The sequence below is a fragment of the Pseudochaenichthys georgianus genome, chromosome 6 (genome assembly GCF_902827115.2).
Source record: "Pseudochaenichthys georgianus chromosome 6, fPseGeo1.2, whole genome shotgun sequence".
NCBI lineage: Eukaryota > Metazoa > Chordata > Actinopteri > Perciformes > Channichthyidae > Pseudochaenichthys > Pseudochaenichthys georgianus.
In genome coordinates, this window is record NC_047508.1 from 6453077 (window position 1) to 6465118 (window position 12042).

The following is a 12042-nucleotide window of genomic DNA, read 5'->3' on the forward strand; positions in this document are numbered from 1 at the left end:
TCATCAGCATGGTGATTGAATGTCAAATGTGTATCAGATAACAGTGAGCTTCAAACTTTCTAAAGTTCAATCTGAATGTTAATGTATTTTTTAGAGGCACATTTTGCTTGTTGTTTGTGGTCTACAAAGGCTAAAATCCCACACACTCCCCTCCTGCCGGAAATGCCTCCATTGGACTCCTCGGTTTACTTCCGTAACATAGTGACATCACTAAGCAACACTCACGCTTCTATTCGCTAGCGCTAAAACCATAGACTGTATATATAAAGGCTAAAACACATTGATTTGTGATAGGCAGGACATCTCTAAGCGGTTGACCAATCAGAGCAGCAGACTGGGCTCTGGTTTCAGACAGAGGGTGAAAAGAGGTGCTGCAGCACAGGCAGGATGAGACAAATAAAGAGCTTTCTGAACATTAAAGCATGAGACATGACATGTCCCAGGAGAGACACCACATACTGATATGAACCTGGAATAGGGCCCCTTTAATGTGTTCTGCTTTGAGCTTGTGAAATCAGGTTTCTCGCTTCCAATTCTATAAATACCTGACCCAGCCCTGCTCTCTACTGCTACAGTAGACATGTGTGTGAGTGTTGGTGTGTGGTTTTGCACAAAACACATCCTGTTTCTTTCCCCCTGTTTGATCAGAACATTAAACCATGCTCAATTGAACATGCTCCAGAAACACACACACACACACTGTTTCTAGGAACAAACCTGTCATGTAACATGTGCGTCATGGAAAGCTGTGTGTGTTTGTGTGGGATGTGACCAGGTCAGAGGGATCATGGGAACGGTTGCTCAGGCAACTAGGATTCCACTGGGTAATACGCAGGTGTGCTGATGTCAATAGTTTAAGTACAGTTGACAGAATGAGGGAGCAGTACATGGAGACATCTGTCACACACACACACACACACACACACACACACACACACACACACACACACACACACACACACACACACACACACACACACACACACACACACACACACACACACACACACACACACACACACACACACACACACACATACACACACACACACACACACACACACACCAACAGTGACCCCACTATCACTAAAGTAAACAGTAAACACATTTAGAATTATTTGTTTGTAACCATGTAGCTGAGCCAACACTAGCACCATGAAATCTTATACCGCAGCCAAGAAAAGAAACGCCTCGTGTCCTGTTCTGATATATAAAGGTCCAATCCAAAATTCCATTTATTATCAGAGAACAACTCAATTAAAATTAGCCGATCAATGGCGTATTATACAGCAACAATTTGGGAAATCACGGCAATGGCAATCCATCCAAAGTTGTTGAGATATTGCCGTCCATGGAGCCTTAAGCATGACTTAACACACCAACACATCGAAAAGGTCCCTTATGCAGAAGCTCTGACTCCAATAGATAAAAGCCAATAGGTGATTAGTATCAGATCAGCTGATTAGCCGCTTTGCCGTACTTAGTTCCCAGCACTTAGTTCCCAGCACTTAGTTCCCAGCACTTAGTTCCCCGATGGAACTAAAGGGCAGATCGCGTTCACACCGGATAAGTTCCCTGAGGGAAGATTACGCAAATGAAGCCACTGACGTCACTGACGTCACTGACGTCACTTCTTCTTCTTCTGCTTTGGGCTTACTGGCAGGCCGCAAACAACTTCACAGCGTATACTGCCGCCCGAAGTCCCCGGCCAGAAGTCCCCGGAGTTGGGGACGGGCTTCAGTAGAAGCAGCTGGGACTCCCAGCAGCTTCTACTGAAGCCTTCCGATGTAAATCGGCAGAACGCCGACACCTCCTCATCTCCACCGCTCCCATGTTTTATTTTGTGTTGCCATAAGTTAGTCTCTTTCCGTTGGTGCGCGGGGCTAATGCTAATAATGCTAATGCCAGCACATACAATGGCGGCTTCACAAAACTTTTCTGAGTTTTACAGGGCGTGGTTTGTAATTAACCCAGCCAATCAGAAATTGGAACTTATTTTCTCCCCAGGAAAGTACCTGCTCTCTAGCAGGGACTAAAAAGGGGGGGAAAGTTCTCATGAACTAAGTTCTCTTTTTGGTGTGAACGCAAAATCCCAGGAACTATCGGAACTAAAAGGGAAACGTACGGGGAAAAGTACTCCGGTGTGAAAGCGCCTATCGATATCACTTGAAACCAGTGACCAGGGTATCCCTAGCCATGTTTGGCCAAATCAATGGTGCCAAATCAGTGGTGCAGTGATCACGTATCAGGGCTCGACATTAACGACTGTCCGATGGCCCGGGGCCATCTAGTATTTAGCTCAGGCAATGAAGCCTCACCTGCTGGTTGCCCGATCGGGCAATGAAGCCTCACCTGCTGGTTGCCCGATCGGGCAATCTATTATGCCAGTATCATGCAGCTCGCGGATCCAGTAATGAGTGACCCGACAGTAAAACTAAACATATCTATAACTAGTTTAGGTAGTTTGAGAGGTCATTAAAATAGCTACGTGTGATATTCTAACCTGAAGTGTGTGTTTTGTTCCGCTCACCGCTGCATGTGATCATGCAGAGCTGCGTGTCGACTCGTCAGCAGCAGCTGATCTCTCTCCCGTCAGATTAGACTTCACTCGCGTTTATGTCCATATCGATCAGATCTAGCTAGTTCTAGCTAATGATATGACTACCTGCTTATTAAAAGACACCTAAACAATAAGTGTCGCTATGCAACCGGGTGAGGCCACAAAGTATAGCGCAGCATTATGCATTTGTTTACATGCCCACCGGAACCCTGAGGCATTACCAACAGATCAACGCACAATCAACCCATACAGGACATCTCTTTCTCCACATTAAGTGTTAGACATTAGAATTGACTATTCTTGTCTGTCACATACTCTTCTTGTCTGTCACATAAGTGGCGCAACTCAAGCGGTATTGCGCTAAAGGGAAATTATTTTGACCGGACATTTTGACCGAAGAGATTTAGATTTTCCAGCTAACGGGAACTCTGACGTCGCCATTTTGTGTGCTTCGCGGATGCGCTCGGCTCCTCTCGACTGCTGCTCGGGTCTGCTCGGTCAGCTTCCGGATGAGGAGGCATTCGTTCGACCAACTTACAGTAGATAACATTACAACATTTTTAACAGGGGTAAATAATGTTTGTTTTGGCGGTTATAACTGAATGTAATGTTTTCTACTTTTTTACATCTGGGAAGGCATTTGCCGTCATCAGATGGAAAGTGTCTTGACCAACAACTTAAGTATTTATTAGGGCATGCAAGCGATCAAACACAAACAAGAACAAACAAACAAGTGAAATGAAGAAGCAAATTGAAATTGTACAATATAATATTGTGGTGGTTCATCTTATAATTCAGTCTAGAGAATGCACCAGACAGCATCTAAGACCTGCAAAAGTCTAAATGTTCTAGGGGGAGGCCCCCCAAACCCTTCGTGCGTCATTTCGTCCGCGCGCATTTTTCAGGGCAATCTCTATTGCAGTGTTTCTCAAACTTTTTCATACCAAGGACCACTTAACCAATAAAATAACACTCGCGGACCACCTAACTCCACAAACATCAAAAAACACATAGTTTTTCTAGAACAGATTACAAATCGCCTGAAAAAGTGGCAACATGTGTGATGAAGGTGTTGGGCTGGGCTATATCATGTAATCGAAAGTGAAACTTAACCTCGCTCCATTGCGGAGATATTCCCGTGAGAGTGCGGAAAACGTACATTTATTCATTTATTTAAAATGTGAAATGTTACCAATATACTCACGGACCACTAGGGGGCGCTCACGGACCACCAGTGGTCCGCGGACCACACTTTGAGAAGCACTGCTCTATTGGGCTCAGGGCCATCTGTAAATTAGCTTAATGTCATGCACTGCGTATTTTCAATGAGGTAACCGGAAGTGGTTCAATGCTAACTCATTTCTGGGATTTAGGAAACAATTCTGCACCATTCTATTGCCACATAACTAATGGAAAACAAACTGAGCACATACTGTGGAACACAATGATCCCAGCGGGGCTATAGTGTAGATTTACTCAGAAACTACATTGAAGTATTTCTAACCACTGGCAGTAACAGTGTGTTCAGGACAGCAACATTATTCTGAAAGTTAAAGAACATTTTACCACTGAGATTTCACAAGCTTGTGGAGAGAAGCACCGAGCTGAACATTTGCTTATATATTTATATCCAAACTTCTGTGAGCAACACACAGCAAATTCTTTGGAGAATGCAGACCTACTTAATGTCTGCCTGCCGGACTGAATGCTGTCAGAGAAGATGGGAGCTGTCTTAAAATACGCACGCACACGCACACACACACACACACACACACACACACACACACACACACACACACACACACACACACACACACACACACACACACACACACACACAACAACAAAAATAGATGCATCCAATACATTTTGGGTGCATCACTTTTATGAAGCACAGTTTCTGCCTTTGCGTTACACAATCTGCTGCTCTGTGGCAGGATCACACATGCTTTGCTTGAAACAAACCAACACGCAGACACACAAACACATATCTTCAGTGTGCCTCATGAAATAGCAGGAGGCAGCAGGTCCATGTGTGAAAGCCAAGTTTAGCAAATCAGAACACATCCTGCCACAGAGAGCGGGAGCCGCCTCTGCACCTTCCACACGGCATCTCACATGAGTGGAGACGACAGCCATGGAGAGCAGCCACATGCACACCCACTGCTCTATTTCCAACATCAGTTACACCTCCATTAAAAGAGACAGGGTCGGCGTTAACCCATTCAATGCAGGCCTTGATAAAAGAGCAGCAACCACCACAGACAGCTGTCAGTCAACCAAACACCTGAAAGAATACCTGTCTACGCTAGTGCTGGGGGGAAACGATTATTTTGAAAACGATTAATCGGGCGATTATTTGATCGATTAGTCGACTAATCTAACGATTATTTTTCTGTTGTTCAATTCATAAAAAACGTAATGTAAAAAAAAAAAATGTCACGATACTGTGTCTCAGCCAGGGGATCTTAATATTTAAGAACCTATTAATGTGTTATACCAGATTAACGGAAATAATCTCAGCTAATTGACGATACAAACCATGTTTACCAAAACAAAACACAAGTCTCATAAGAAGCATCTAAATGACCCCTGAGCGAAAAATGCCAACGGACATTGGCACAGAACTCAAGATAAAAGTACCCTTATTACTTATCGTAGCTGCACATACAATATATCCGATTAAAGCTGAGACTCCACAGATTATGTAGGTATATAGTATCATCACTGAGTGATCTGGACTCGCGACAGGGGAAGCAAATACAGTCATCACAACACGTACCTTTACAGAGCTTCTAGGGAGATCGTCTCAGCACCGTAGCTGTCAATCTGATCAAAAGACGTGTTCAATGGCATTAAAATGAGAAAAAACGCGGCTGAATCGGTTAATCCATAGGTTTTTAACATCTATGTATAAAAAAAGGATTGAATTTATAATCCATAACTCCATTTTAATGTAAAAATGTTCCAACATAGCCGTTGTGCTTGTGTGATATGCCAACTCCATTTGGCAAAGACTGCAAATGACAATATCTTTGTGTTTTGGACTAACTTTAAAATATTCCATTACATTGCATTTAGCTGACACTTTTATCCAAAGCGACTTACAATAAGTACATTCGACCAGGAAGACACAACCTTGAAGAAAACAGAATCATAAAGTACATCAGGTTTCATAGAGCCAAGTATTTCAAGTGCTACTCAACTGGCTTTAGATAAGCCAGTCCTTTATTAGTATATAAGTGCTCTGTTAGCAGTTCTTTGTTAGTAATTCTATCGCTCGAGGTGGAGTCGAAAGAGATGAGTTTTCAGTCTGCGCCGGAAGGTGTGTAAGCTATCTGCTGTCCTGATGTCAATGGGGAGCTCATTCCACCATTTTGGAGCCAGGATAGCAAACCTACGTGTTTTTGCTGATGGGAACTTGGGTCCCCTTCGCAGCGAGGGTGCAGCGAGTCGTTTGGTTGATGCAGAGCGTAGAGTACGCGCTGGGGTGTACAGTTTAACCATGTCCTGGATGTAGGAAGGGCCAGATCCATTTGCAGCATGGTATGCAAGTATGCTTTTGAAGACCTAGGGCGAGATGTTTTCGTTTGGGGGCTTCGAGCGCAATCCTGTGAGGAGGAGGTGGTAGCCTTTTCAGTCTCCATTGTGTTTGAAGTGCGATTGCGAACTGCTTGTTGCTTTGGGTGACCCACGTGTGTGTAGCGACGCGTCGACGCGGAAATATGTCGTCGACGATATTTTGAAGTCGACGCGTCGACTACAGCACTACGCCTTAATATCTTAATATATTAGTGTTATAGGGCCAGGGTTTCCTAGCTATTATTACAAGCTATGGCCAACACAATCCAAAGACAAAAGACGACTGCATGTATGGAACGGTTTTATTGTTAAGGGTGTGTCTTGGCCATCTTATTAGTATAGGGCAGTGTTTCCTAAAGTGGGGGGCACGCCCCGCCTGGGCGGCGCAGAGGCATGACAGGCGAGAGACGAGAGACCAGGAGGAAAAATTGTTAGACTTTTTTTTAATTATTGTTTCGAAAATAATATGATACAGTATAGTACAAGTACGTCTGGGTCTCTGTGTTTCATTCAAGCTTGGCTCTGTGTGTGTGTGTGTGTGTGTGTGTGTGTGTGTGTGTGTGTGTGTGTGTGTGTGTGTGTGTGTGTGTGTGTGTGTGGTGTGTGTGTGTGTGTGTGTGTGTGTGTGTGTGTGTGTGTGTGTGGAACGAGCCATTTTGTGTGCGAGAGAGCGAGAGAGAGAGAGAGAGAGAGAGAGAGAGAGAGAGAGAGAGAGAGAGAGAGAGAGAGAGAGAGAGAGAGAGAGAGAAAGAGACCGGTACCGGAGATCGTAGTTGTTAGCTTCTGGTGCTAGCGAGCTACGCTAACGGATATAAGGAGCTTTTTCCACAACAAGCTGGAGGAGAGTCCTCTCCTGTCAGACTGAGACGCTCAGGGAGCTAAAGGAGTCTCTCTGAGTGTTTAGATAGTTCACTTTAGTCTAAGTTATCTCAGTGGGTCTCAAACGTTTTGGTCACCATTAATGTAAACAATTATTTCCGAGGCACACGTTTATATGATCATTATAGTTATAAAAAACAAGAGAATAAATGAAAAACAGTTATGAAATACTATATGACAGTAAAACAAGAATAAAGTTTAAAAGGGTGATTTGTAAAATATCCATAAAGAAAAAGTAAATCTGTTTACAATTCTGTAGGTCATAGGTGTTGAGAGATGTATCCATAGATCTCTTCATTTTGCTCTCAAAGTGCACCAGATTGATGCTTTTAACTTCAATATTTAAAAAACTATTCTTCCCGGGGGAACATGCCCCCGGACCCCCCTATGTGAGGTCCACACACCACCTATAAAAATAGTACTTTACCCCTGCTTACACCTATATGCCTCGAGCCTTCATTATAACAGTCGCGGGTACACTGTGTATTTGCATGTGGGGAGTGTTGCAGTAGAAAATTCCACTGTAGCGCCCGGTACATCAATGGGAAACCCTACATGTTTGAGCACCCTCTATGAAACGTCAAGCTACCCCACAGCACCCCCAAAAGAAATCTCTGGCGCCACCACTGAGCCTGCAACCCCGTTTTGATGAAATGTGCAGTGCCAAACAGGCTCATTGCAGCCACTAATGCTGTGATAAGAAGACACACTTTTTTGTCAAATATCAGCATTTTCTTTCTTTTCATTTTTTCTCAGATTGCAAAGTGGCAAAGTATTATAGCGTATTGTTCTAGCAAAGGGATTGCACAATTGTATTATGTATTTATTTTTTTGAGCACACATTATGGAGCATTGTTTTATTATCACTGTTCTAGCAAAGTGATGTTTTTATTTTTGTTAAAGGAATGCTCACGTTCATATTGATGTATTTTAATAAAGGTTAACTTGGCCCATTACATGACTATTTGTGTTGGGGGGGGCCTGACTTTTTTTTTAATATTTGTGGAGAACACAAAACAGGTTTCAATAGTGGCAGAACTGTCCCCAGTAAAGAAAAAGAGAACAAAAACAAAAAACTGCACAAGGGAAGGAAAGAGGTTAAAAGACAGAGCTGGGCATCAGATAAATCTCCAGAAGACAGAAAGGAAGTAAACACCATAGGGACCAGCAGAAGAAGACAGACAGGAAGTAAACACTAAATTACACTTCGCATCAGGAACCTGCTCGTCCTATCTATGATCTTTTTTTCATTAATACCCAGCTCTCTGCACATTATCCCTGGCTTAATCAGGATAATGAGTGATATCTAAATCATGTCCAAAATGTACTTAGCAATATTTCATTATGTGAATTATTTACATGCCACTAATTGCAGTGCACAGCCATGATACCTATAAAAGCTCCTGTTCTAGATAACATTTTGAATGTACTTTTTGGCTACGATTGAAAGTACATATTTAACTAATTCTGACAGCACAAGAAAGATTTAAAAGCATGTAGCACAAAATAGAAAGTGCAAACGTGCAGAATTCACTGTGAAATCCCAATGAAGATCTCTAGCATTAACAATGAATCAGCACATCGTAAAAGCTGTGCTCATCTGCTTGTTAATCAATTATTAACACACACACACACACACACACACACACACACACACACACACACACACACACACACACACACACACACACACACACACACACACACACACACACACACACACACACACAATCAGGGTCCTCCAGGCAGTTTGTGAAACAGATCCTCAGGAATGTAATAAAGCACAATAGCAATAATTTCCTACAGCATTTACAGCCCATCTGAGATGTTGTGTAAAAGCAACATATGACATGAATCCATCCCTAACACACAGTATTATTATCAGCTGTCTAAAGGTGTTGCCTGCCGAGAATAGCTCTGGCTCTACACAGGCAGAGACGGTTATAAAGGTGCTTACACCAAAGAGCCCTCACTAAACTGGCACATGAAGTGGAAGTACTCTGATCCTTTATTTTAGTAAAGTAGTAATACCACAATCTCAAAATACACCATTACAAGAAAAAGTCCTGAGTTGAAAATGTTATTTATGTTAAAAAAATATAAAGGCATCATCACTCAGCAAAGTGTATAAAGTATCAACAATTAAAGTGAGAACTATGCTGAAGAAAATGTAAATATATTAAAGTAAAGTACCTCAAAATCATACTTAAGTACAGTATTTGAGTAAATGTACCTTGTAACATTGCACCACTGGTTATTCCACACATTTTACAAACATTGAGATGTACTTTATTCCAACATAATGTAAATATTTAGCCTTGGTTTTACAGCCATTAAGGTTGCTAGCTATTTTAATAAACGCAGGTTAATGAAAGTTGACATTGAAATGATTGCCGTGCTGCTGTGTTGGGAGAACTACTGAGATCCTTTACTGTAGTTCAAGTAAAAATACTATGGTCTTAAAAAACTCCACTACAACAAAATTCCTGTTTTCAAAATGTTACTTAAGTAAAAGTAATCAAGTAGTCAAAAAGTTAAAGTACGCAATGATCCATTTCAGAATAAAGTACAGAAATATGATCAGCTCAATGAACTTCAAGTGTCAAAAGTACACGTTATGCAGAATGGCTATTTTCACAGTATTATATTATTATGGTTATTATTTGATCCTGTTGTTACTGTATACATTTAAGATCATTTTAGTAATGTAGTTGGTCAATGTGGACCAAATTTAGATAATAGAATGACTGTAGATTAGTAGTAAAGCACTGCATTATCAGCATAGCATGTGTACAATGTAAAATATTGGCCTCTGAAATGTAGTGGATTAGAATAATAATGTAGCATTACATGTAAATACTCAAGTGAAGTACAAATATGTAAAAAAAAAAGTACAACACTTTAGTAAATGTAGCCTACTTAGTTACTTTGTGGGTGTGTGCTGCATTGAATAATGGACGTGTTAAGTCTTGCTGTGCTGTGTAGACAAATAGTCTCTGGTATGAAACACTTGGGGACATACAAATAAGACATGTTGGGAGCCCCAGGGCTGACATACTCACAGGGACAGACATCTTGCTGCTGCTGTCACTCTCTGGCTTTCAACCACACGGTGGTCCTTTTCCCAAATTGCTACTTTTCCACAAGAACGAGGGTTTCTTCAAGTGTCAGTCCTGCTTCAGCCAGTCCATACTGCACCCTGTGTGAGAGGCAAACATCCAGCTGTAGGGCGGTGTGTGGCTCTTTGACTTCAGAGAGCTAGCATATGTCTCATCAGCAGAAGCAGCAGTGCGGCCGCATGAACGTGCAGCACAGCCGGCTGTCTCTCCTCCGTCTCCCGCCTTCCCTCTATCTCAGCCGCTCCTCGCTTCGTTCACGAATTCCTTCACGAAACCCTTCAGAAATGCTTCAAGAAAAGCTTTTAAACGACGAAGCGACGAGTCTGGAGGTCAAGCGACTTCCAACGTTGTATTGACAGCCGGTCTGAACCGTGAATGAGGCCGGAGAGAACCGCCTCTGTGCCGCGGTGTGCTGCCGCGCGTGCCCCCACAGGGATGATCCAGTCCAGCCTTAAAGAGACCGCCTGCTAGCTACCCGCCACTACACGCATACTGTACACTCCACATCCTGCACTTAAAAATCAACTGCACGGTCCCCCCTTAAAGGAACACACTAATGTGTTGCATGCTCATTTATTACACTTGATTTATATTGCAGACAACTATTTTGCTAATGTATTTAGGGGATTGGAATCACACTATGGATTAGGCCTATGGAGTATATGCACAGAACAACAGTAGCCTACTCTAAACATGATAGGGGAGACTGGGGACGGATGAAACACTTTTTGCATTTCTCTCAGTTTATCGGAGACTATTCGGTCTAGACCGGTATATTCAATTTAAATATGCTTATTTCCCATACCATTTATAAAGGATAACATATAACATACATTCAGTATTTGTCTGCAACTGACCCTTACCCAGGGACAGTTGCAACATGAAATCATTATTTAACATTATATCGTTTCCTTACCACCCAGGTCACGGAAGTCAACACAACTATGATTCCTAAGTAAGTTAGGATACATTCACAAAAGGTCACAACAGTATCCCATAAATCCGGTTCAGAGAAAAAACATGTTTCTGTAACGCTAAAACTACTTTTTTTTCAATATGTGCAGCAGCAGTCATTATTCTGGCATGTTTCTGGTTGGAGGAATAAGACCTGTTGGAACCGTCACCAGTCTCCTGTACAATAAAAGAATAACACGTTTTCACAAACAATCAAACAATTTAAATATTAAATAACATACTATAAGAAGGGGTGAGACAACTTTAAAGAGAGTATATTTTTAACAATCACAGCCAGTGGTTTCATTCAAATGTTCTATTCTAGAACATCTATTAGCAAACTCTTGAAAATAGACTGAACTTTGTGTTCCACCACAGTTTTTAAAATGGTTAGCTGTGATGTTGATTTGCGTTATCTTCCAGTGTCTGACATTAATTTACAGTAGGCTATATGATGAACTAGCTTTAATTATTTTCTATTCCATCCCATCTTTTGACGAACGAATGATAAGACCCTGCTCTGTGTGTGTGTGTGTGTGTGTGTGCGTGCGTGCGCGTGTGTGTGTGTGTGTGTGTGTGTGTGTGTGTGTGTGTGTGAGAGAGAGACACATCCAGGCTCCCTGCTGAGGGTTAAATACAGGCAGCTATTCTCATTTCTATTTGCCCAGTAACACCAGTAGCTACATGCAAATGTGTACTGGAGTCTATAGCGCCTACAAAAAAAACATGAAACTCAAAAAACAATTAGAAGCACAATTTGGTTCAATAACAACATGTGTCCTCTATTAATACAACACTATCACCAATAGTATTTTTGTTGACAAACCCGAAAGTTAGCGTGGCACAGGGTCTCTCGATAAAAATCTATTGGATTTTTCAATTGGATTTCTGAATATTGCCGAAAATAAGTTGTTTGGCAAACAAAATATTATGATACGTTATGTTTAG

The 12042-nt window shown here is 41.9% G+C and overlaps 1 protein-coding gene across 1 annotated transcript in view; it reads right to left on the reverse strand.

The window, feature by feature from the left end:
- The window catches only part of bcar1 (BCAR1 scaffold protein, Cas family member), a 139943-nt gene extending 129363 nt beyond the window's left edge, over positions 1-10580 (reverse strand). Inside the window, exon 1 of the mRNA XM_034085076.2 lies at positions 10084-10580. Coding sequence (XP_033940967.1) covers positions 10084-10095 — 12 coding nt within the window. The 5' untranslated portion in view covers positions 10096-10580. The remainder of the gene's footprint in view (positions 1-10083) is intronic.
- Between the last annotated feature and the right edge of the window lie 1462 nt (positions 10581-12042).